General features: G+C 44.5%; 1 protein-coding gene across 1 annotated transcript; it reads left to right on the top strand.

The window, feature by feature from the left end:
• The first annotated feature begins 251 nt into the window (after positions 1-251).
• cUnh5orf22 (chromosome Un C5orf22 homolog) lies at positions 252-27,383 on the top strand. Its single transcript, XM_079244166.1, has 10 exons — positions 252-415; positions 3,006-3,151; positions 17,786-17,935; positions 18,016-18,143; positions 19,777-20,060; positions 21,813-21,875; positions 22,810-22,931; positions 25,674-25,740; positions 26,887-27,026; positions 27,101-27,383. Exons 1-10 carry the CDS (start codon positions 347-349, stop codon positions 27,261-27,263), a joined length of 1,332 nt encoding a protein of 443 aa, XP_079100292.1. The 5' UTR covers positions 252-346; the 3' UTR covers positions 27,264-27,383.
• The last annotated feature ends 67 nt before the right edge of the window (positions 27,384-27,450 follow it).

Consider the following 27,450-nt stretch of genomic DNA (forward strand, 5'->3'; position numbering starts at 1 on the left):
ATTTAAGATTTTATACAATATATGTTTAGCAGTCATTTGAAACTTTTTTAAAATTTATTTATTGTTTATTTTATTTTATTTAAGTTCTAATTAATATTTTTCATTATTATTTTTATTTGTTTTATTTATTTGTTTATTTTTGTAGGATAAAATAAGAACCTTTAATCTGTCCGGAAGCTTGTTTCTACCCGGACTTTAGATGGTGTCTGTGTCGTAATTTCCGTCGGAAGTGAAATGTGTTTTCATGCCGGGTTGTTTTGACTCGCAGCAGCTGACAGGTGGTGAGCTTGCTGGGCTGAAGGTGACTAAAAACGCAGCTTTATGGCCTCAGCTCCATGCTGTCAGGATGAACTCAGCTCCACAGAAGAGGTTTTACCAGAAGTTACCGGTGTGGATCGTGGAGGACCACCACGAAGTAAGGCTGAATATGAAGCCGAGAGTATTTTATCATGTTCTATAATTCATCAAGACAGATTTAAAGTCATAAGTAATGTCATTTATTTACCTTATACACATGTTTAAGTGCATATTTGACCATGAACCAGGACGTTGTTGACAGATGAAGCTGTTTTTGTGACTGAATTGTTTTGGTGTCTTGAGGCATAAAGTAGGATTCTGACCTGGAGGGAAATCTTTTTCTATTTAACCCCTCAAAATTTAATCAGTCATTTAAATTATTGACTTTCACCATGACGAGTTGGAACCATTTTTTCCTTTAAACATTATATAATAAATAAATAAATCTATTTATAGTCCAGACTGATTAAAATCTAAGCACAGACAGCTTTATCTGATTTATATGGGAAAATAGCTCATATGTATACATATATATATATATATATATATATATATATTATATATATATATATATATATATATATATTAGAGGTGTGACTATATGCTTTTGTCCTGATTTGATTTTTATTTTTTGGGTGCCAATTCGATTTAAATTGCGATTCTCACAATTCTCCAATACTGCTGATTTTTTTTTGTGGATTTAAAAAGAAAAAAAAAAGTATAAAACTTTTTTTTTTTTTTTTGGGCTTAATTTTCTTCTTTTAATGAGGAAAAAACAATGCAGTAGCAATACCATCGTTTTTGCTGCTATAATGAACAAGAAGACAAGTAAAAAGATCAATAAAAAAACAATAAAAATGACAAAAATTTTATAGTGGATTTATTTTATTCATTTAAAAATAAAACAACAATTTTTTAACCAAAAAAATCGATTTTAAAACTGAAGAAAAAACCGATTTCAGATTTTTTGATTTTGATTTTGATTCCCACCCCTAATATATGTATGTATAATCCAATTAATAATGATCCACACCAGTCCAGTTTATAATAAAAGTGTTAAATTTAACAAGGTAATGAAAAATACCATAAAAACAGTTTGGATCAAGTCTTATCCTTAATTCAATCCTTCATCCTGAGCTGCACGAGGAAACTGGAGGGAAAACCTCCACCATAACCAGGAAAGGAAACCTCAGTCAGAAGCAGAACCAGGAAGGACGGCCACCTGCCTGGACCAGCCGGAGAGGACAGAAAAGACGGGTCAATAAGCAGCATGGCTCTCAGCTAGAGATGCCTGCTGAGAAAGAAGAGAAACACAAAATAATTCCCGCAATAATTTCACATATTCCAAGCTAGCTAGCTTTATATGTCATATCAGACCTGATGCCACCAAGTAACATGATATTTTACAGTGGAAAAGTGTAAAAAATCTTCCACTTTTCAGTTTTTCTAGCAATCTGTGTTCAAATGTGTTTAATTGATAAGAAAACTAAACCAGCTTCTAGAAACTGGAGCTTTAATACATCATGACTGTAAGATCCAGATTGTATCTCCTACCTCTGAAGGGAACGGTCTTTGTATGGAAAATAATGACAGTGTTTATTCATTGAGGTGTAAATAACAACATGTTGACGCTGATGAAAAGTGTTTACATGTCAGCATAAAGTTCTCAGTTCCAGGCTTTCACCAGCAGGTGGCAGCAAACTACAGCTGAATCATTTTACATAACCTTCACTTTATTGTTTTCATGTTTGTTTTGACCTTATTCCACATCTCTTACGTGTTTCCATGGCAACTGAATGGCTGTCTGAGTCTGGAAAAGGTTCTTGAGCTGTGAAAACATCCTGCTTTGTGTTCCAGTGCTTAAAAAGTGACTACAGACCAGTTGCCCCAACATCTCGCACCATCAAAGCCCTGCAGAGTAGGTTTATTACCTCAGTAAACAAGTAAACACCTTTAATGATCCATTAGTTTGTCGGCCAGAAGAGTCTGGAGCTTTAACTGAATATCAAAACAATCTTCTCAGAGTTTTTTTTTTTTTTTTTTTCTTTCTTTCTTTTTTTATGTTTGTTAGTGTGTGTATGCGTGTGTTTGGTTGTTTTGATTATATGTGTTATTGTTGTACTTTTTTCTCGCTTTAATATCAGATTTTTCATACCCCTGATATTTCTGATTCATTTTGTTGCGTAAGTAATGTCAAATGGGGCATGATTATAATGTATTATGTAACCATGTTCACTATAAAAAAATAAAAGTAAAAAAAAAAAAAGAACGCCGTCATCAATGCTTCAATCATAAAAAAAAAAAAAAAAGAGAAGGGTCTGGAGCTTTGCAGCCGCTGTTTCTGTAGAGATGATCATAAAAAGCTGGAACAGAAGGTATTTAACAGCAGATCTGCTGCTGTTCGAGTCATTTATCTGCAAACATCCTAGCAGTAACTCCTTCACTCAGGTGTTTGCAGAACAGGATGGTTTTTGTGTGAGTAATCAGAATAATGCAGGTAAATCTCCTGGACCATGTCCTGAATGTGGTTCTGACCATCGATGAATTGCCCAGGTTAACGTCTCCATGTAGCAGGTCTAAACAGCCTCACTGGATCTTTGTTTAAACTTCTCTGCAAGTTCTTTATGGTGACAGAGTCGTGGAAAAACCTTTAGATAGTTTGGTCATTTCATTATGGGAGAACTTTATATATAATTCCTGATTTACAGGTTGTGTGTCCCATCTACCGGGCCATTGCATCAAGACATCTCCCACCTCAGAATATCAGGATGGTTCATCTGGACTCTCACCCCGACCTGCTCATCCCCGTCAACATGCCTGCTGACACCGTCTTTGACAAGGAGAAACTTTTCAGGTATGACTGCTGTCACGCGTTCAGTTTGTCTTACCCACAAGCTGCGATTTCTCTCCGTACTTTTTATTGAGTTTTATCCTTTTAACAGTTGATCTGTGACCATAAAATGTTGCAGGCAGTAATGTTAAAAAGTCCATCCAGTCACATTGTGTACAGCTCTTCATGCAGACGGCAGCGGTGTCATGGATTCATGTCATGGATATCACAATAACAGGTTTTAGAAATATATAAAAATAAGATGAAGGAACGGCTCCATCATCCTCCAAAGTAAAACCACAAACCAGTCCGCGCTGCAGAAAGCTTTCTGGTATCAGCAGTACAGAACATGTGTTAAATGTTAGATTAGAACAGCCTGAGTCTGGTTCGACAGGCAGCTTTTTACATCACAGGAACGTAATTCTGCCCGTAGATCAGCACACAGGGAAACTTTAAACATATTAACACACATGTAGATTTTCCTTTGAGTGGTTTTCTTGTAAGTTCATGTTTTTAATGTGTGTGTGTGTGTGTGAGAGAGAGAGACTGAATGGCATGAATTCTTCCTGGAACAGATCGGTTCCAGATGAACGAGACTTTGTCAGAAAAGCCACGTGACCAAAGAACCATTTTAAGTTTTAGATAAACAGCAGGTATAAACAGTTTATATAAAGCCTGCGAGTCGTTTCTGCGGAGAGAAATCAGGCTGAATAAGAGCTGCATGGTCAACAATCCCGTTTCTGTGGAACTGCATTCACACAGCTGCTGTTTGAACTCATAAAACTCACATATTTGTAACAAACATGTTAGAAAGTACGGAAATTAATATTGTGCGTGTACATTTTTCCCTCCAACCTCCCAGATGGGATCGTTTTGAGGTTGGGAAAGACTCCTGTGCAGACAGATGGTGAAACGTGCGCTCACTCATCAGCTTGTGTGTGCATGTGCAAACACATGCTGCCTTCAGGTGCAGATTCAATTCAATTCAACTTTATTTATATAGCGTCAAATCACGGCAATGCCATCTCAAGACGCTTTACAGACAGAGGGGAAAACATAATGAAGGCCAATTCATAACAGCCTATATAAGGAAACCAACAGATTGAGTTGAGTCCAACTCAATCTCCCATCCTGAGCAAGCACACTGGCAACAGTGGGAAGGAAAAAAACTCCCTTTTAACAGGAAGGAAACCTCCGGCAGAACCCGGCTCAGGACAGGCAGCCATCTGCCTCTGCTGTGTGGGGGGAAGAGGACAGAAAGACAACAGACAACAGGAACTGCTACTCCCGGCCAGGGAGACCTGCTGAGACAGGAGACATACATGTTAATGATGCAACACTGTTATGGGGGGGTAAAAGAAAGAGATAAAGAGAAAAAGAAAGAAGCTCAGTGTATCAGGAAATGTCCCTCAGCAGTCTAAACCTATAGCAGCATAATTAAGGGATGCTAACCATCCCTAGTTATAGGACTTATCAAAAAGATAAGTCTTCAGCCTAGTCTTAAAGGTGGGGAGGGTGTCTGCTTCCCTAACACTAACTGGGAGCTTATTCCATAAGAGAGGGGCCTGATAACCAAAGGCTCTGCCTCCTGCTCGGCTCTTTGAGACTCTAGGAACCACAAGTAAGCCTGCAGTCTGCGAACGAAGTACTCTGCTTGGTATATAAGGAACTATGAGGTCTTTGATATATAGTGGTGCCTGGCTGTGGAGGGCTTTATATGTAAGGAGAAGGATTTTAAATTCTATTCTAGATTCAACAGGCAGCCAATGAAGAGAGGCTAAAACTGGAGAAATATGATCTCTCATGCTGGTTCTGGTCAGGACTCTGGCTGCAGAATTCTGGATCAGCTGAAGGCTTTTCAGGGCATATTTAGGACAGCCCAGTAATAGAGTTATAGTAATCTAGTCTCGAAGTAACAAAAGCATGAACCAGTTTTTCTGCATCACTCTGAGACAGAATGTCCCTAATTTTGGCTATATTACGTAAATGAAAGAAGGCTGTTTTAGTAACCTGCTTAATATGTGGACCAAAGGACAGGTCAGGGTCAAATATTACTCCAAGGTTTCTCACTGTAGCACTGGAAGCTAAAGTAATGCCATCCAGGTTCATTACAAAACCGGAAAATTTAGCTCTGAGTTTTTCAGATCCAACGAGAATTACTTCAGTCTTATCTGAGTTTAAGAGGAGAAAATTTCTAGACATCCAAGTCTTTATGTCTATGAGACAATTTTGTAGCCTATTGGGCTGATTTGTTTCATCTGGTTTAAAGGATAAGTATAGTTGAGTATCATCTGCATAACAATGAAAGTTTATTCCATGCTGTCTAATAATTTTGCCTAAAGGGAGCATATATAGCGTGAAGAGTACTGGTCCAAGTACAGAACCTTGAGGAACTCCATGACTTACTGTAGTTTGGGAGGAGGACTTGTCATTTACATGAACAAACTGAAGTCTATCAGATAAATATGATTTAAACCAGCTTAACGCTGTACCTGTAATTCCAATCACCTGTTCTAGTCTTTGTAACAGAATGTTATGATCGACTGTATCAAATGCAGCACTAAGATCAAGCAAGATAAGTACGGACACAAGTCCTTTGTCTGAGGCCATAAGAAGGTCATTAGTAACTTTTACCAATGCCGTCTCAGTGCTATGATGAGCTCTAAATCCTGACTGAAACTCCTCGCATAAATTATTTCTGCTCAGGTGGGCATGTAGCTGAGCTGAAACTATTTTCTCCAGAATTTTGGACATAAACGGGAGGTTAGATATAGGTCTATAATTTGCTATCACCTCTGGATCCAGAGATTGCTTTTTAAGTAAAGGCTTGATTACAGCAGTTTTAAATGATTGTGGTACATATCCTGTCACTAAAGACATATTGATAAGATTTAGTAGTGATGTATTAATTAAAGGGAAAATGTCCTTAAAGAGGCTCGTTGGGAGAGGGTCTAAGATACAGGTGGATGGTTTAGATGAAGCTATTATTTTAGTTAATTCAGAGGGTTGGACAGGACAGAAACTATTTAGACACAAGTCAGATCCTGGTTCTAAGGATGCTTCGGAGACCACAACAGGCTCAACATTATAGGTAGAAGGAAGAGTATTGTGAATTTGATCTCTAATAGTGTCAATTTTATTCCTGAAAAAATACATGAAATCATCACAGCTAAGTGAGAAAGGAATACATGGCTCCACAGCGCTCCGGCTCCTAGTAAGCCTGGCTACAGTGCTGAAAAGAAACCGAGGGTTGTTTTTGTTTTCCTCTATCAATGATGAATAATAAGCTGTTCTTGCCGTACGTAAGGCTTTTTTGTATACGATTAAACTTTCTTTCCAGGTTAAGTGAGACTCCTCTAGTCCTGATGAACGCCATCTGTTTTCCAAACGCCTTGATGCCTGTTTTAGAGCTCGAAGCTGGGAATTAAACCAGGGAGCCTTCATAATCTTACCTAATTTCTTCTTCTTTAGGGGAGCAACATTATCCAAGGTTGTACGCATTGAAGCTGTTATAGTATCAGCATGTTGATCAATCTGAGCAGGAGTAAGGCTTAAAGGGGGACTCTCAGTCATGCTAACACATGGTAGATGTGAAAAAATTGATTCAATTGATTGTTTAAATTTTGTAATATTATTGTCTGATAAACATCTACTATAGTAGAATTTATTTTTGGTCAGTGAGTAATCAAATAAAGTGAATTCAAAGGTTAATAAGAAGTGATCGGACAAGACAGGGTTTTGAGGAAATACTTTGAGCTTATCAGTCTCAATACCATATGTTAGAACAAGATCAAGAGTGTGGCCATGAGAGTGAGTGGCTCCATTGACATTTTGTGAAAACCCAATTGAGTTTAGAATAGAGCTAAAGGAAATGTTTAAACTATCATTTTCATCGTCAACATGAATATTAAAATCACCTAGTACAATCACCTTATCAGTAGTCAGCACTAACTCAGACAAGAGATCAGAGAATTCGGTCAGAAACTCGGAGTAAGGTCCAGGTGGGCGATACACTAATGCTAAAAGGAGCGGTTTCTCTGAATTCCATTTTGGATGAGATAAATTTAATGTCAGGAATTCAAAGGATTTATGGTTAGTTTTGTGCTTAGGATTAATTAAAAATTCTGACTTAAAGATAGCTGCAACACCTCCTCCTCTGCCTGTAGTTCTAGGAATGTGAAAGTTTAAATAGTTAGCTGGCGTAGCTTCATTAATACTAACATAATCCTCTTGCTGTAACCAGGTTTCCGTAAGACAGAATAAATCAATGTGGTGATCACCTATCAAGTCATTGACTAATAAAGACTTATTTGGGAGGGATCTAATATTCAGTAGGCCACATTTTATTGTCTTATTTTCAGATTTTATTAGATCCATTGTTTTTATTTTTATGAGGTTTTCACGATTAACCCCAGAAGTGTTTTTGTGTTGTTTAATTCTTACTGCTGGGGAGTTGTATAAGGTCGGAATGGGGTTTTGGGTGGGCGGCGGCAGGTGGGAAGCTGCAGAAAAGTGTGTAGGACTACAATTCTGCCTCCTGGTCCCAACCCTGAGTTGTCAATTTAGCTGACTAATAAAAGAGTCCATATTGCTAGATAAGAGAGTGGCTCCATCCAACGTGGGATGGATGCCATCTCTCCTAATAAGACCAGGCTTTCCCCAAAAAGCGCTCCAATTATCTATAAAACCCACGTTGTTATCGGGACACCACCTAGACAACCAGCGGTTGAAGGATGACATGCGGCTAAACATGTCATTGCTGATTAAATTTGGCAAGGGACCAGAGAAAACTACGGAGTCCGACATGCTCTTGGCAAAGTTACACATCAAAGCAACATTAATTTTAGTGACCTCCGATTGGCGTAACCGGGTGTCGTTACCGCCGACGTGAATTACAATCTTACGGTATTTACGTTTAGCCTTAGCCAGCAGTTTCAAATACGATTCAACGTCGCCCGCTCTGGCCCCAGGAATGCATTTGACTATGGTCCCCGGTGTCTCTAGAGCCACGTTTCTGACTATGGAACTACCTATAATCAGGGTTTCTGCCTCAGCGGGTGTGTCACCGAGCGGGGAAAATCTGTTAGAAACGTGAAATAAATACGTGGTGGCCAGTGGGTTTTGGTTTGGGGCTACGCTTCCGCCTGACCGTCGTCCAGCCCGCCTCGGCTCCCGGCTGCGCGGGAACTGCTGAGGGACGGCTCGGGATGGCTGCCCTGGCTGGTAGCTCCGCACTGGCTAATGGGGGCTTGCTGACTAACTGCTTCCCTAACTGAGTGCGGAGCTGGGCTTCTAACTCACAGAGCCTCGCCTCCAAAGCTGCCAAGCTGCTACACTTAATACACCTACCGTTATCACTAAAGGAGCGGAGGAGTAGCTAAACATCAGGCACACCGAGCAAGAAAAGGCAGGGGACCGGGGTGTGGAAAGAGAGCTGGCAGCCATGCTAAAACCGAGTGCTTGAGCTGTTTAAGTCAGTAAACAGAAAGCCAAAGATCCCGAAAATAAATGCAATATATAGAACAGTGGTTTGGGAAGATATTGTGCACTAAAGTGAGTGGTTGGTTAACAATAGATAGAAGTTAGAAAGAAGTTAAAGGAGCCAACGGCTCGTAGCAATCCGCAGTGACACACGCTAGGGAAACAGGAAATGACACAATACGTTACCGCTGGGACATCTGGGTTTTAGTTGGATTTTCTTCTGTAGTTACTCCCAAGTGGGAAGAACTTTCTGGAGTGTTTCTGTCCAAAAACAGTCCGACTCTAACAGCATTTAACCTTCTTTGACCTGGGATCCCAGCAGGATCGCTGTGGCGGCGTCTCTAGAAGCTTCTGCATCATCACAATATTTCTTTCTGTCCAGAGCTGCATCGTTTTCTCCAAAATACTGAAGGAATGATCAGGGGCTTTATTCATAAAGCTGTCGCACACACACAACCCAGCAGGGGCCAATCATAGTCAGCTTTTGGGATTCATAAAAACACGGTTTGGCGGTAAAATGTCCCGACCTTCACGCCAACTCTGACCTGCCGCACGCACAACATCTGGAGAAACGGGAAACGGCGACACCAGCTGCAGAAAATAAACTAAAAAATTGTTGTGAAATTGGAGACATTTGTGCATATATAAATATTTACATTAAAATGTAATTAATCTGATCTGTTAAATATATTTAATCGTTTTCTTCTTTTAATGAGTCAAAGTGGCTGTTTTACTCCATATGGTAAATACGTGAGGTCTAAGTGCAGATCGACCTATCTGCCCGACTGATTCTAGTTCTGTAGAAATGACGTGATCAAAGCTGAACACATGAAGTTATTTATTTCATAAACCACACGTTTCAACAAAACAGGATGCTTTGGTTTTAAGAGGGAACTTCTGTTGTTCCACCATCAGCAGAAAAACTTAAACCATCAGCAGACAGATGTAAACCACTTCTCCAAAAACCAGTAAGTGTTCGACATCGCCGGAAGCGCTGAATGTTCTGCTGCTAAAGATGTACTCGAAAGCAGATGCTCCTGCAGCATCCGTCCTCCTCCTCTTTAACTCAACTCATCGTAACCTCTGCACCTCTGCTTGTCTTACGATCTAATCTCAGCCATTTAAGGAGGACATCAAACATCAAACAAACATCAAAACTGTTCACCGTTGCTGTTTGTGGAGCTAAAATATCACCATCGTTTCTGCAGCTCCAATCTGACGCGACTCCAATCTGCCGCTCCAATCTGCCGCGACTCCAATCTGCCGCAACTCCAATCTGCCACGACTCCAATCTGCCGTGACTTCAATCTGCCGCGGCTCCAATCTGCCGCGACTCCAATCTGCCGCGATTCCAATCTGCCGCGATTCCAATCTGCCGCGACTCCAATCTGCCGCAACTCCAATCTGCCACGACTCCAATCTGCCGCGACTCCAATCTGCCGCGACTCCAATCTGCCGCGATTCCAATCTGCCGCGATTCCAATCTGCCGCGACTTCAATCTGCCGCGACTCCAATCTGCCACGACTCCAATCTGCCGCGATTCCAATCTGCCGCGACTCCAATCTGCCGCAACTCCAATCTGCCACGACTCCAATCTGCCGTGACTTCAATCTGCCGCGGCTCCAATCTGCCGCGACTCCAATCTGCCGCGATTCCAATCTGCCGCGATTCCAATCTGCCGCGACTCCAATCTGCCGCAACTCCAATCTGCCACGACTCCAATCTGCCGCGACTCCAATCTGCCGCGGCTCCAATCTGCCGCGATTCCAATCTGCCGCGATTCCAATCTGCCGCGACTTCAATCTGCCACAACTCCAATCTGCCGCGATTCCAATCTGCCGCGGCTCCAATCTGCCGCGACTCCAATCTGCCACGACTCCAATCTGCCGCGACTTCAATCTGCCACAACTCCAATCTGCCGCGGCTCCAATCTGCCGCGGCTCCAATCTGCCGCGGCTCCAATCTGCCGCGATTCCAATCTGCCGCGGCTCCAATCTGCCGCGACTCCAATCTGCCACGACTCCAATCTGCCGCGACTTCAATCTGCCACAACTCCAATCTGCCGCGGCTCCAATCTGCCGCGACTCCAATCTGCCGCGGCTCCAATCTGCCGCGGCTCCAATCTGCCGCGGCTCCAATCTGCCGCGGCTCCAATCTGCCACAACTCCAATCTGCCGCGACTCCAATCTGCCGCGACTCCAATCTGCCGCGACTCCAATCTGCCGCGATTCCAATCTGCCACAACTCCAATCTGCCGCGGCTCCAATCTGCCACGACTCCAATCTGCCACGACTCCAATCTGCCACGACTCCAATCTGCCACAGCTCCAATCTGCCACGACTCCAATCTGCCACAACTCCAATCTGCCGCGACTCCAATCTGCCGCGACTCCAATCTGCCGCGACTCCAATCTGCCGCGACTCCAATCTGCCGCGACTCCAATCTGCCGCGGCTCCAATCTGCCGCGGCTCCAATCTGCCGCGGCTCCAATCTGCCGCGATTCCAATCTGCCGCGGCTCCAATCTGCCGCGACTCCAATCTGCCGCGGCTCCAATCTGCCGCGGCTCCAATCTGCCGCGATTCCAATCTGCCGCGGCTCCAATCTGCCGCGATTCCAATCTGCCGCGATTCCAATCTGCCACAACTCCAATCTGCCGCGGCTCCAATCTGCCACAACTCCAATCTGCCACAACTCCAATCTGCCGCGACTCCAATCTGCCGCGACTCCAATCTGCCACAACTCCAATCTGCCACAACTCCAATCTGCCACAACTCCAATCTGCCGCGACTCCAATCTGCCGCGATTCCAATCTGCCACAATTCCAATCTGCCGTGATTCCAATCTGCCACAATTCCAATCTGCCGCGATTCCAATCTGCCGCGACTCCAATCTGCCGCGGCTCCAATCTGCCGCGGCTCCAATCTGCCGCGGCTCCAATCTGCCGCGATTCCAATCTGCCGCGACTCCAATCTGCCGCGACTCCAATCTGCCGCGACTCCAATCTGCCGCGACTCCAACCTGCCGCGACTCCAATCTGCTGCGGCTCCAATCTGCTGCGACTCAAAACTACCTGACCTGAAACGTCAGTTACATATTGGTGTAGGAGGAATAGATCTTTCAGTGTTGATCCACACATGAACACAAATTAGACTTATCAGATAACCACTTGGATCAAAATGTAGGCTTGTTCTTACCCACTTTTTTTTTTTGGCTGACTGACACACTGATCCACCAGGAATCCTCCCAATGAGCCACTCTGGTTCAGTGTGAAAACGATGCCTCCTGTTCCCTGAACCGCTTTTTCACAATCTTATCCCCTCCAATCCTGGCATTGTCATGTTGGAACACAGCCGTGCCATCAGGAAAGATGGAGTAAGATGCTTGTGCACTACATTCACGTAGTGTTGAAGAAACATCTCATTGATGCACAGGGACGCATCATCGTGATGTATCCTGGGTTCATCAGGTGTTGCAACATCAGACACCGTCGCCCAGGCAACCTAGCCGGAGTGATCAAGTCCCGGCTTGCGTCCTAGTAGCTACCCACGGATCAGCCCTTTTCAGCCAAAGCCAGCTTAAAGCGTTCCCTGCTGCCTCGCTAACGGATCTTATGGCCCTGTACTTGGCTCCCCTCTCACTCCCATTTTACTGAGGACTTTGTAGAAAGAGCGACCTACAAAGCCTCTTCTATGAGCTCGTAGAATGTCCTCCACCTCCTGCACTCCTCCACAAGTTCCTGCTCATGATCAGGTGTTTTGACTCATCTGAAAAGATGATGGTGTCTGGCCGAAGAGATGTTTCCACAATGTGTTGAGGGAAGTTTGGCTGCTTCCTTAAGTCCACCAGAAGTTGCCAGTTTGAAGCTTCATGAAGGAGGCCTGTTGTCTCATGTGGACTTGAGCTTGGTCTTCCTCCCGCTTTAACAAAAGAGATTGCCTTCCTTGCGACGTGTTGGTATTTGCTCCTATTAATGGCAGATAATATACTCTCAGCGGCAAGTAAATTAGATAGATAGTAAATCGGAAGTTAACCTTTATCTCACTGCACAAAAAAAATGATGTTTTTTCCTGATAAAACTACATTCTTTTTCACAAACAGAAAAAAAGTCATGCCTACACAAGAAAGCACATATCTTTCTTGTTTATTGTTGTAATAAAGAATGAATGTCTTTTTCATATATTTCTTGAAGAAAAAAAACACAAACAAAAATTTATTTACAGTTTTTCTTTGGAACTTTTTACTGGTGAAGATCAGGGGAGCATTCTACCCTGAAATTCAAAGTGAGCAACACGACTCCATCGTCCTGCTCCGTCCCCCTTTGCATCTTTTACTTGATCCGCATACCGATTAGTCTCGCGGACGAACAGAGCGATGATCTCTTTGTTGAAGAATAGCTCAAACAGTTCCCCTTCAGACACATCCTTGTCTTCTAAATGTGGACCTGCAAGTTCACCAACAGGGAACCGTGTTACTGTATTTCAGTGCATTCATGCGCCGGCAGTGTGTTGAAGGTTAAATAAAGTATAACATCCACATGATTTGACAATACTGCATGTTTTGAAATAACCTGGAAGTCAGGTGAATATGTACATACTCAGTACTAAATCTATGAATGACAGGAAAATGTAAACCAGGGTTTTTAAAATATCCCATTTGAGAAATATCTGAGCTGATTCTTACCGTAATCTGATCACTCGTGCTTATCAGACTTTACTGGTCATATAAATTACCTCACTTCGGTTTGGCCAGCACTCCAAGCTTATTGAGTTGATTCGTGAGTGATCAGAGACGCAGCAGAGCTGTGTTTTGAAAGTAAATAAAGTTAATGATCAAGTTTGTTTAATTGTGGCCACCAAAATCGTGATCACGATCAAAATCATGATTAATTGCGCAGCCCTAGTGTACGTGCCGTAAAGCGCATCTTGACGTAAAATACTGCAGTAAAGCAGCTTATTGTGGCGTAAACAATAGAACCTCGTATGAAACGACAGACATTTTCTATCGTCCAGATGTTGTATGTCATCGTATGTTCCTGGGATCTGTTGGAGCCTCTATCCCAGTTTGGGGTCACAGCCTGAGCTGCCTGATTACCACTACACCACCATTGTCTTCACTGCCTTCATCTTGTTGTTCCTGCAGCCTCTTCTTGATGTTTCTACTATTGAGGATTTCTCCATGCATCACTGCTACCTTCTTCAGCAGCTTCTCAGCCACCACGATGTCCGACTTGACATAACCAGTTTATCCATTATCAGATTTTAAAGAGAGAACAACTTTATTTCTTCTGAGAAATCTGGATGCTCTCCATTTGATCCAGGGTGGAAACAACAGATCTGTGGCTGAGCAAGTCACCCGCAGTGATTGTTGGAAGAAGTGCAATAAGGAAGAAGAAAAACCAGTCTGTTGAGTCTGCATGCTCAATGTGAAGCAGGAACTGAAAACACAAACTAGTTTTAAAAAACACCACACAGAAGTAGTCAGAAACCTCAGCAGACGAGGTAAATGATTTGGACTTCCTGTCTGACTGGTTTCCATCAATACCTTTCAGTTTTGATCTGTTTTCCTGAACTAAAACATTCCGTTGAAAGTGATAAATGATTTTTAAGCTTCGTTCCTAAGCATTGATAGGAATCTAGTAAATCTTGACTGAGTGCAGATGAGGAAACTCCTGCTTTACCAGCAGCCATCAGGCAGCAGTGGCTTCAGGCCAAAGCAGCAGCCATCAGGCCGCGGCAGCAGCAGTGGCCTCTGGTAGAAGCAGCAGCCATTAGACCATGGCAACAGCAGTGGCTTCAGATAGAAGCAGCAGCCATCAGGCTGCGGCAGCAGCAGTGGCTTCAGGCAGAAGCAGCAGCCATCAGGCCGCAGCAGAGGCTTCAGGCAGAAGTGGTAGCCATCAGGCTGCGGCAGCAGCAGTGGCTTCAGGCAGAAGCAGCAGCCATCAGGCTGCGGCAGCAGCAGAGGCTTCAGGCAGAAGCAGCAGCCATCAGGCCGCAGCAGAGGCTTCAGGCAGAAGCAGCAGCCATCAGGCCGCAGCAGCAGCTGTAACCAGAGCTCTCCGTTTTACAGAGAACACCATTTGTTGCTGGTCATTTTCATGGCTGGATTGGAATTCACTATGCAAATCACAAGTCTCGTATTTTACCCTCTTCTGAAACTGATTATACAGTTTGGCCCAACAGGGATTTGGCATGTTTTCTGGTCTCTCACTTTGAATAAGATGCACTGGATATTACAACACCAACACTATTAACAATTCTGTCATCTGTTCTTTTGGCTGCTTCTGTACTCTCAGTACTGTGGGATTTCTGCATATTACTGCCAGAAGCGCGCTGCCCAAACTAGATCGGATCAGAGAATGGCTCAAAAGATCAACACCTGAGGAACTGTTGTGTCTTACACCTGGCTGTATAAATCTATTTTTCCTGAATTAAACCGTCCAGGTATGAGAGGTCATTCAGGGAAGTCGGAGTCGCAGTCTTGGCTAAAGATAACTTCCAGAACGTATGTCAAGACAGTTTGACTTGCTAGATATCCATCTATCCAACTATTTCTCTCTGACAGTAGCTGGATGCTATCACCTTCCTTCAGGTTCATCACTTTTCCTTAATGTCCTGCAGTAACGTTCGAGTCCCATTCACCAGGTCCAAAATGCTACTGCAGGAGATCTTAAAGCGGCTATATTATGCATGTTTCAGGCTAATTTATTTTAACATGCAAGTCCAGAGGGGGAAGAAATAATCCAGCATGTTTCACAAACCCCTTCATTCATTTTGTATTGATCCTCTCAGATCTGCCAGAAACAAGAAAAGAGAAAGTGCCGCCTTAAGCCCCGCCTTCCCCACCTGCAGGCTGCATCTGATTGGTCAACTGATTATTTGTCAAGAACATGCACATCAGCTGTTTTCTTCACATAAACAGGCAGAAACGGTAAACAAACTAAAGTAGTAAATCTGGAAATAATGACACCAGACATCCAGCCGTACATGTTCGAACTGGAATCGGACTGAAAACGAGAGAGAACAACTCAGCAACCTGCAGCAGCGACTCCAGCAGGACGTATCTGTTTGGTAAATACTCGCTTTCCAGTTGCAGTCAGAAATAACATTGTCGTTTTTCACTCATTTTTTATGATGGTAAACATCCCTGTTGTTATGTTTCAATGTGGCAAACGTGCCATGATGACATCTACATCTATTGTTCCACGCAGCTCATCACTGGGATGTTCCAGCCAGATCAAAACAAAACCAACAACATCCACCCTGGACAGGTCACCAGTCGATCATTCAGTTTAATTCCAAAAACTAGACTGAATTGGATTATTCCTTCAGTCTGTGTAATGGTTCACAAAGGGCCATTCCAATAGGAAGAAGCAAGTCAAGCTAAATGTCCATTTTTCTCAGTGTCTCCATATGCCATCAGGAGCGTCCCATTGCTCCATTCTTGGTCCTTTTATATTTATTGGTAATACCGCTGTTAGCAAGGCTTTATTAACTTGTATGCTGACGACACAATCTTATACAATTCTGTATTATTTTACCTTTCAACAGGTTACAGATATTTGGGAATCTGGCCTGATTGTCTTTCTCATGTCATATAAATATAATAAAAAATCATAGCAAGAGTTGTTTTTTTTAAGCAGAAATTGTTCCTCATTCAAAAGAAAAAAATAATCAACTGGACAAAAGGTAATACTCTGATGTTCTGTTTGTACTACCCATCCATCCATCCATCCATCCATCCATCCATCCCCCTTTCCATCCATCCATCCATCCATCCCCCTTTCCATCCATCCATCCATCCATCCATCCCCCTTTCCATCCATCCATCCATCATCCCCTTTCCATCCATCCATCATCCCCTTTCCATCCATCCATCCATCCATCCATCCATCCATCCCCCTTTCCATCAATCCATCCATCCATCCATCCATCCATCCATCCATCCCCCTTTCCATCAATCCATCCATCATCCCCCTTTCCATCCATCCATCCATCCATCCCCCTTTCCATCCATCCATCCATCCATCCATCCCCCTTTCCATCCATCCATCCATCATCCCCTTTCCATCCATCCATCATCCCCTTTCCATCCATCCATCCATCCATCCATCCATCCCCCTTTCCATCAATCCATCCATCCATCCATCCATCCATCCATCCCCCTTTCCATCAATCCATCCATCATCCCCTTTCCATCCATCCCCTTTCCATCCATCATCCCCTTTCCATCCATCCCCTTTCCATCCATCATCCCCTTTCCATCCATCCCCTTTCCATCCATCATCCCCTTTCCATCCATCCATCATCCCCTTTCCATCCATCCATCCATCCATCCATCCATCCATCCCCCTTTCCATCCATCCATCCATCCATCCATCCATCCATCCATCTCCTTTCCATCCATCCATCCCCTTTCCATCCATCCATCCATCCATCCATCCATCCATCATCCATCCATCCATCCAAACATCACCCTTTTCATCCATCCATCCCCTTTCCATCATCCATCCATCCATCCATCCATCTTATTTCTGTCTCTGTTTTAAACTCCCAAAGGAGACCTTTAATAAAAACTCTAAATATTTTGCTACAATCCAGTACGACTTTCTAAATGTTTTAAATGATTTATTAACATTTATGCTCAATATTGTTTAATGTTTTATCTCTCTGTCAAGTTCTTTCTGGTCAGGCCAACACTGCAAGTCAGAGTTTGTCTTAATGTTTCACCTGGTAAAATAAAGGTTAAATAAACAGATATTTAATCTTTTTTTGTTTTTATCTTAACAGGTCAGATGTTTTTGTTTTTGGAACAACTTTCTGTTGTAGTGATGCACACACAGATCTGCACAGGAGTCTTTTTGAGTGTTAAAATGATCACATCTGTGTGGGTACGCGTAAAAATCTGTGTGTAGAGTATAAATGTTTGTGTGTTTCACTGTTCAAACCCACACACACACACACCAGGTCGCCGGCAATCCAGTTGTTACACCATCAGGTGGTAACGAAGGCGCTAAGCACATACACATGTCATTCACCCTATTCTCTCCGTACTTTTCAACGTGCTGACCGTCCTCTTACCCAGCATGCATTGTGCCACTGTGTCCTTGACTCATGTAGGTGGATGATGTTGGTTCTGAAGTCAGACTGGATTGTCTTGAATTATATTCTTTCAGCGAGCTAAGTATAGAAAACTGGATAATGCCCATGGTGTATGCTGGCCATGTGTCTGGTGTGGCATGGCTGCATCCGTACTGGTCCCAGCAAATCAGAGAAGGAGAGCACAGGATGGCTGTCGGCAGAGACTCCACCACCACCACCATCAGGTAAGACACTAAAACAAAGAAAAGGAAGACTGACTTGGTTCTCTGGTGGTGTGTGTCAGTCATCTTTCTGGTTTCTGCAGGCTGACTTCTACAGATAACTACTTCCTCAGTGATGGTCTGTATGTTGGAGAAGACCAGCTGGAGAGCTCAAAGCCTCTGAGACTCAACGTGGTCAGAGTCAATCCTGTCAAACCAAATCACATTACAGGTACCAGGATCTAGCCCAAGATGTTCAAGGTCATCGATTCTAAACTGCGTCTGAAACACTAGCTTTTCCCCGCCAAGTGTAGCTCCCAGTGAAGTCACACTTCCTGTGGAGGGCAGTTTAATTAAAGAGGGAGGGTATAATTAACATTTATGTAGAAACAAAAAAAATCTGACCCGACCAGGAAGATTTTATGGGTCGAGTTGGAGGGAATAACACTTCCTTTGCCATACTTTCCCACGAAAACAAAGCAACACAAGCTGTGACACACCGATGGTGTTTAGCATTCCGTACGTTTACATGGGAGTTTTAATTCCTCTTTAATTACAAATAAAAGTTAATTCTGCTTTAAACTGATGAAAAACGACCATGTAAACACCTAATTCCTGATGCTAATTTCTATTCGGATTTTAACTTAATTCCGATATAAGTGTCTGGTTTATTCGCATTTTAATTCCGAACTATTTAATTCCTCTGTCATGTAAACCTTCATTCCGCTCCAAGTTAATTCCAGTCGTTCTGAGCATGCTCGTTACCTTGTCCTGTCCCGATGACGCGCGTTGTTTTACCTCCCATGTTCGGTGGTCTATCTTTCCTCTCCTTCTCAGTCGCTGCAGAAAGTGAAGTAGTATGCTCGTGTTGAGCTGCTACTTCACATTTATAATAAATAGCAGCGAAACTGGTTTTTGTTATGTAGTTTTTACAAGTTACGACTGAAAAGACGAGAAGCAGGGAGCTAACTTTGATTATTTCCAGTATACGTCATACGTCACGTGCTCCCTCTGTCCAATCGGAACCCTTCCCATCCCGCCGCTCTAAAGAGGAATTAAGTCAGGACGTGTTTCATTTAAACCTCCATTCAGAGTTATATATACATATATATATATATATATATATATATATATATATATATATATATAATATATTATATATTGTCATGTACGTTAATTCCAAATTATTTTAAAAAACACCATGTAACCGTAGCCATAGTTTTCCTGCCTGATCTGATGACACATGATACCACATGGAAAATCATGATTTTAAGGAATCTTTTAGTAATTATGGTGTTTAATTCAGACAAACAGAGAACTGTTGAAAAAGTTCCAAAACTTACTGTACGTGTGAAATTGGCACAACGTGACCAAACCTTTAGCCACAAGCTGAACTTCTTTTTATGTTGGTGTGAAATAGGACAGAGGCGCTGACGGAGGCGCTGATGGAGGCTTCATGTCTGAGACAAAGACTAAACTACATGTCTAAGTCTAACATGTACATCTGATTAACTGGGATTGACTGCTGTAATGGTGTTGCTTCCAGTTAGGCCTGATACTGAGTGTAACGCCGGCTGCACAGTTGACAGATGCAGCACTAAAAGTTTCTCCTAAGTACACTAACATGTTGAAGCTGGGAGGTTAAGATATAGGAATGATCAACTTCCTGTTAACTCAAACCTGTAATCAGTGGCGTTGATGCGGCTCGATGCGTTTGGTCATCTGCAGCCACTGCATGATGCTTCCTGTGTAATCTGCTGTTCACTGCAGAGAGAACAGAAATGTCCATGTGTGCTGCATGAAGCTTGTGTACTTATTCCCATTTTAACCTTCCATTTGCTGTTCTATCTGATGTTTAATACCAGAGCAAAGCACCGAGAAGGACGCAGAGAGGCGGTTCGCCAAGAAACCTCGGACGGAGAGGAGTAAAGATGGAGAAACCAGTCACTCCCAGTCCCACCCAGCAACAGCTGACCCAGTACAACCAGCAGGAGGCAATGGGATGTTGGGTGGAGATGATGGTGAAGGATCCACCAGTTATGTTGTTGAGAGAATAACTTCACTTCTAAATGAAAGCGACCCATACATCCTGGACATTGACTTGGATTTCTTCTCCTGTAAAAACCCCTTTAAGGAATTATACACAGAGGTACTTTTTCAGCTCGTACTACATTGTAATGTTTAATCAAGTTGCAACAACGACGTGACAGAAAATGCCTTTTCCATCACTCACGTCGGTTCTTGTTATCTGGTACGGAAACGGAAGCTGTCTGGGTCTGGAGAAGCTTTTCTCATCGGTCTGAGATCCTGAGGGTTCTCCACAGCCGAGGCTCGAGTCACCTAACCACTACGCCACCATGCGTTACTTTCAACTAATGAATAGTTTATATAAAATTGCAAGATGTTTGCACCAACTTACAAAACTCCGGTTTCTGCAGAGTGTAGACTGTAGAGTCGCTTGGCAACGGCAGTAATGATCGTCTTCCATCTGCAGGAACTATAGCTGTATGGCGTTCCACTTGTAAAAGCCTGTTGCAGCGTTTGTGTCCTAAGCAAGCGGCAACCTCTGGCGGTTAAAGGTGAAGCCTGTGTTTATAAAACTGCAGTTCCCCCTTCATCCACTAGGGGCTGCAAAACAGAGCAACCAACTTCACAGCAGGAATAAACATGTTTACAGCCTGGTACAAAAATCCATTTTAGGTTTAATAGGTCAGGTTTACCTTCATGACAACTGTGTGGGGAGTGAAGTTTTTTTCTAACTCGCCTGTTTAAAAGTAATTTTATCCTGAAATTCTGTATTATTAGGGGGTTTTCTTTTTGATTGACAGGTACTCGAGCTCCCGTTTTAAGTCAGAAGAACGTAGAACAACCGCAGTTTTTAGCCGGTTAACAACGTGACTTAGCTTTAGCCCACTTACCTCCGTTAGCTGGTTAGCTCCTGTTATCTCCGGGTTAGCTCGGTTAGCTCGGTTAGCTCTTAGCTACAGAAAGCTCGATGTCAATCATCCACCATGACGCTCACAGCCCCCCTCTCAGCTCCACCTCTTTGCCCATATTTGTATTTTCCGGGCGAGACGACGCGCATGACGCTGCCAAGGTGGTGATGGTAGGAACCGCCCACCGAGCTTCGATTCAGCTCTTCAGAAACCTACAGCTGACGTCACGGAGGCTCCGCCCATCTTTTTATATACAGTCATGCACGTGTAGAACTGCATGATGTTTAGTCATTTTTATCCAGTCATTCATTTTCCAAACCGCTTAATCCAATTCAGGGTGGTGGGAAGCTGGAGCCTATCCCAGCAGGCTTTGGGCGAAAGGCAGGGTACACCCTGGACAGCTCGCCAGTCCATCGCAGGGACACACAGAGACAAACAACCAGACACTCCTAGGGGCAATTTAGAGTAACCAGTTAACCCAACATGCATGTCTTTGGATGGTGGGAGGAAGCTGGAGTACCCGGAGAGAATCCACGCATACACGGGGAGAAACTCCACACAGAAAGACCACCGTCTGAACCTCGCCCCCTTGAACTTTGACCACAAACAACCCAAACGGAGAGTCGAAATGGACTAAATGTGGTTCAGCTTGTATGTAAACAGTCCCCGTCCCCTCTCCTAACACTTCTCCAGCTACTGAGACTTTTACTTTTTCTGTTGTAACGTCAGATCGTCTCATGATTAGACATAAACGTCCTCCACTTACAGTAGCTGTAAATATATTTAGGAAGAGTTCGGTGCTGATTTTATGAGCAGAACGTATGCTGGACTCTGCCTGTTTTACCTGTTCTCCCCATTTAGCCACCGTCCAGGCAGATGGAGGTTTCAGGTGATGAGTCCATATACAACCATGTTCCAGTTCCTTTCTGTTTAACTGATATGAGCTCCGTGTTGTCTCTGCTCAGGAGGAATACTCCATCCTGAAGGAGCTCTACAACTTCAGAGGACCCGGCCCGAATCCTGACGAGGTTAGACGCTTTGTTCAAGTCCATCCAACCCCACAGATCCACAGATTGGATCAGATCTTGTTTTTGACTCAGTCCTCCTCCTGGAGCTGGAGGCGGCGCTGCTTCCTGAAACCAAACCCAGAGCTGGTTCACCCGTCCTGCTTTCAGAACCATGAGTAACCAGTGAGAGGGAGACATCTGGAGCTCTCTGCTCACAGCTGCCATCACTGCAGCAGGTTTGCAGACTGTGAGCATCAAGCTGATCGTGTGGATCAATCATGGATCCAGGAATCATCTCAAGATGTTTGTCAGAAACGAAATGAGGAGCTGATGAGACATTTCTGATGTCGGGATAAACTCACCTGCGTATCATAACTACACAGGTGTGAGATTATTTTGGTCTGAGACGGAGGAGGAGGGTTCTACGACATCCTGATCTGATGTTTCTGCGTTTTGTAGAAACTTCTTTTATTTAACTGTCTGATGGATCAATAAGAGAACTTCCACTGGGATTTGATCAGATGGAAGTGATGGACTCGCCGTAAATCAAGTGTGATGCTGATCAAATCCATCAACGGATCCTGAGTCTGATCCAGATCACAACATCAGATGTGGACCTGCTGTGTGCTGAACTGGTTTTTCTAACTGGGAATAACAGAATTTACTCTGGAAAAGCAGGAAGAAACCAAGCCGGATGAACCGTCAGAGCCTTCCTCAGAGTCTGCAGGGTTTCTGACCTGCCACAGCCTGAACCAGGTGTTTATTCAGTCAAAGCTGTCCTGGCTGGACGAGGAGGCTCGGCGTGCTGATGTGTGTGAATACAGATCCGAACCACGTAGAACACCCTGTGCTAACTGGAGATGGCTGAGCTTTTGTTTTAACTCTAAATGATGACTGGACGGCTGTTTATTCCCGTTCCGCCGCATTAACCAACATCTAACCTGTCTGTGTGCAGGAGGAGCTGGATGAATGCGTCGACCATCGTATCCGTCAGCTGGAAGACCTGGAAGGAGCTTTTGCTGACCTCCTGGACGATGATGGAGAGGAGACGGTTCAACGCTGGGCCAGCAAACCAGGGTAAAGCTGCACAAACACCGTTTTCATATTTCACACTGATTTTTACCTTTTAACCCGACTGATGGGGTCCCTTCTGGGTTACCTGGGTTACCTGGGTTACCTGGGGTACCTGGGTTACCTGGGTTACCTGGGTTACCTGGGTTACCTGGGGTACCTGGGTTACCTGGGGTACCTGGGTTACCTGGGTTACCTGGGTTACCTGGGTTACCTGGGGTACCTGGGGTACCTGGGTTACCTGGGGTACCTGGGTTACCTGGGTTACCTGGGTTACCTGGGGTACCTGGGTTACCTGGGTTACCTGGGTTACCTGTCCCTGTTGACTTCTTCTAATGTGTGTTGTTAAACTCTGGCTTGGCCTGCACGGCCGGAGGTCGCGGTTGTTCGGTTGCAGTGGGTGAATGAAGAGTTGAACGTAAACAAACAAACATCGTGTTTGTTGGACTTTTTCAGTCCCAGCTAGGAGTGACATGTTCATACACACGCACAACGTGTTCATACACGCGCACATGTGTACATACACACGCGCGGCATGTTCATACACACGCACAACGTGTTCATACACGCGCACATGTGTACATACACACGCGCGGCATGTTCATACACACGCGCCCATGTGTACATACACACGCGCGGCGTGTTCATACAAACGCGCGGCGTGTTCATATACACGCGCGGCGTGTTCATACACACGCACAACGTGTTCATACACACGCGCGGCGTGTTCATACACACGCGCGGCGTGTTCATATACACGCGCGGCGTGTTCATACACACGCGCGGCGTGTTCATACACACGCGCCCATGTGTACATACACACGCGCGGCATGTTCATACACACGCGCCCATGTGTACATACACACGCGCGGCGTGTTCATACAAACGCGCGGCGTGTTCATATACACGCGCGGCGTGTTCATACACACGCACAACGTGTTCATACACACGCGCGGCGTGTTCATACAAACGCGCGGCGTGTTCATACACACGCGCCCATGTGTACATACACACGCGCGGCGTGTTCATACAAACGCGCGGCGTGTTCATATACACGCGCGGCGTGTTCATACACACGCGCGGCGTGTTCATACACACGCACAACGTGTTCATACAAACGCGCGGCGTGTTCATATACACGCGCGGCGTGTTCATACACACGCACAACGTGTTCATACAAACGCGCGGCGTGTTCATACACACGCGCGGTGTGTTCATACACACGCGCGGCGTGTTCATACACACGCGCGGCGTGTTCATACACACGCGCGGCGTGTTCATACACACGCACAACGTGTTCATACACACGCGCGGCGTGTTCATACAAACGCGCGGTGTGTTCATACACACGCGCGGCGTGTTCATACACACGCGCGGCGTGTTCATACAAACGCGCGGTGTGTTCATACCAAGCGGCAACCTCTGGCGTTTAAAAGTGAAGCCTATGCGAAAGTGCATAAAACTGCAGTTACCCCTTCGTCCACTAGGGGCAGCAAAACACAGCAAATCCCCATAGACTCCCATGTTAAAAAGACCAACTTCACAGCAGAAATAAAGATGTTTACAGCAGAAATAAACAGGTTTACAGCAGGAATAAACATGTTTACAGCCTGGTTTAAAAATCCATTTTAGGTTTAATAGGTCAGGTTTATCTTCATGACAACTGTGGGGGGAGTGAAGTTTTTCTAACTCACCCGTTTAAAAGTAATTTAATCTCGAAGTTCTGCAAATTTAGGGGCGTGTCCTTTTGATTGACAGGTACCCGATATCCTGCTTCAAGTCAGAAGAACGTAGAACAACCGCGGTTTTTAGCCGGTTAACAACGTGACTTAGCTTTAGCCCGCTTACCTCCGACAGCTGGTTAGCTCCCGTTATCTCCGGGTTAGCTCAGTTAGCTCTTAGCTACAGAAAGCTCGGAGTTCGCTCGATGTCAATCATCCGCCATGACGCTCACAGCCCCCCTCTCAGCTCCACCTCTTTGCCCATATTTGTATTTTCCGGATGAGACGACACGCATGACGCTGCCAAGATGGTGATGGTAGGAACCGCCCACCGAGCTTAAGTTCAGCTCTTCAGAAACCTACGGGTGACGTCACGGAGGCTCCGCCCATCTTTTATGTACAGTCTATGGTTCATACACACAGGCGGCGCCGGTGGAAAATGCTCTCACCTGGACTCTAATCGGCTTTTCTTCCAGACTTCTGTGACAGTGGGAGAGATGGATGAGGGGTTGGATCAGTGAATCACAAACTGATGGATTTCCCTTCATTCTTCAGCGTTTTAAAGCTGTATTAGATTTCATTTTTATTTATAATATAAAATGCATATTTAGTTTTAAATCAGCCCGCTCAGTTCACATGGTAAAAAATAAGAGTTAATCTCGTTTCTCTGGTGGGTTTTGCTGCAGTTATTCCATGTTTTCATGACGTTTTAGCCTGAAGCTGACGGCGACTTCTTCTGGTGAAGATGCCAAAGCAGATAAATGAAAACCAGACCTGGCAACCAGTAAATGAAGAATAGATTTATGAGAGGCAGTGTTTTCCCATGTGGAAGCAGGAAAATGTCTGATTTCACATCAATGAAGCTCAACTTCATCCCATCTGATTGGTCCAGCTTCCTCTGGCGGTGCAGGACTGTGACTGCTAACAGAGTCTCTGCAGGTCACAGTTTTATTACTTCAGAAGGCCCATCGGACCAACAGGGCGCTGGACTGACGTCACATTGTCATTGTTTCCTTTTATTTTACAGCATGGCTTCCTTATCCCAGCTGGTTTCCAGTCTGAAGGCAAAAAATCCCAGTCCGGACTATGAAATGGTAAGAATGATGCTCTAAATGTCACTAATTCTGACACATAGCTGCTAAACCGGCTGTTAAAAGTACAAGCCGCCCTCCTGAGGGTCTAAATCTGCCCCGCAGGAGGAATTACACAAACGTGAAAATTACATAGAAGATATGAAATGTTGTGTTTTAATGAAAGCTGGTTTATTGATCATGTGACTTCCTCTCATTGCATGTTAGTCGGACTCGGCTGCAGCCTGGATTAGATGTAGAATAAATCGGGAGAGAATTAGAGGTGACGGCACGGTGGTGTAGTGGTTAGCACCACAGCCTCACAGCAAGAAGATTGCTGGGTTGAGCCTCAGGAGGGTTGAACAGTGTGTCATCAGTTTGCATGTTCTCCCCCCCTGTATGTGTGGGTTCTCCAGCTTCCCCCCCACCATCCAAACACACACCGCTGTAAGTTCTCTAGTGAGGGTGTTTGGCTCCGTGTGTTGGCTCTGCGATGGACTGGCGACCTGTCCAGGGTGTACCAGCAGAGATCCAGACCCTGAAACGGACAGAAAAGGAAGGAGTTGTGATGTTTATTCCTTGTTCCTGCAGATAAATAATGGTTGAATATTAGTTCTGTTACTATTTCTCCACACAGCATGGCAGTGTGAAGGAGTGATGTGCTGTATGGGTGATAATCCATTATCTTACAGACTGTTGAGCTGATTTAGAAATTGTGACCAGATTCTGCTGAACTTGGACACCCCCCCCCCCCCCCCCCCCCCCCCCCCCCCCTTCCTCTGTTTTGAGCTAAACTGCAGAAGTAAAGATCTGCATCAGCAGGGGGTCCCAAGTCCGGTCCTGGAGATCTTCCATCCTGCTGTTTTTAGGTGCAACCCTTCTCCAACACGCCTGAATGAAACAAGCGGCTCGTCAGCAGGCCTCTGCAGAGCTGAGCGACATGCAGAAGAGGAGTTCAGCTCTTTGACTCCACTGTGCTGGACATCTAAAGGTTGCAGGATGGTAGATCTCCAGGACTGGACCTGGGCACCCCTGTGCATCAGCCTTGTGTAAATGTGGCTCGTTAGCAGGGTGGATCTGTAAGAGGAAGGTTAAATGTCCGCTGTCACGGCTTTCAGACCCACTTCCTTCCCTTCAGCTCTGATCCAGCTGCACCATCTTCTCTCCCAGGTTCACCAGGCAGGACTAACCTGCGACTCGGTCGAGCTTCCTCACCACATCAGCTCTGACGACGAGGTCAGCGCTCTCGTTTTAGCTGTTCGCCGGTTCCTGGGTGCTCTGCCCCCCCCCACGCTGGTGACCATATCCAGGTGAGAGCATCAGACCTCGGCTTCTGGCTCCGCGCTGTCTGGTAAACAGGAAGTCTAAGACTTTGTGTCTGCAGGTCCAGTCTGGACGAGTACTGCCCAGTGGAGCAGGTGGACTCCATCCAGAGCAAAGTTCTGGCCGTTCTGGAGGACCTGTATGGAGAACTGGACCTGCATAAAGATTATGAGAGTAGCAACACAGACTCTAAGGACCGTCCAACAAATACGACGACTAAATAACTGCTCATGTTCACATGTGATCTCTTTCATCATCTCAGACAAGTTGAACATGATGCGCCGTGAAATGATCAAAGATACGTCGGCCATTGTTTCCCAGAACAAATAAATCTCTTGTTTTTATTCTGTTATTGGTTAAAAGTTATTTTAGATGTAAATTCATGTTAATAACCATTAAAATATTAAAAAT

The sequence above is a fragment of the Telmatherina bonti genome (assembly GCF_933228915.1).
Source record: "Telmatherina bonti genome assembly, chromosome: 7".
Taxonomy (NCBI): domain Eukaryota; kingdom Metazoa; phylum Chordata; class Actinopteri; order Atheriniformes; family Telmatherinidae; genus Telmatherina; species Telmatherina bonti.

What these genes read in the sequence shown, in the direction of transcription:
- cUnh5orf22 (XM_079244166.1), top strand. Translation starts at nt 347, where the DNA reads ATGAACTCAGCTCCACAGAAGAGGTTTTACCAGAAGTTACCGGTGTGG. An exon ending in CCGGCCCGAATCCTGACGAG is followed by an intron (nt 21,876 to 22,809) that starts GTTAGACGCTTT and finishes GTCTGTGTGCAG; the next exon opens with GAGGAGCTGGATGAATGCGT. An exon ending in CGCTGGGCCAGCAAACCAGG is followed by an intron (nt 22,932 to 25,673) that starts GTAAAGCTGCAC and finishes TTTATTTTACAG; the next exon opens with CATGGCTTCCTTATCCCAGC.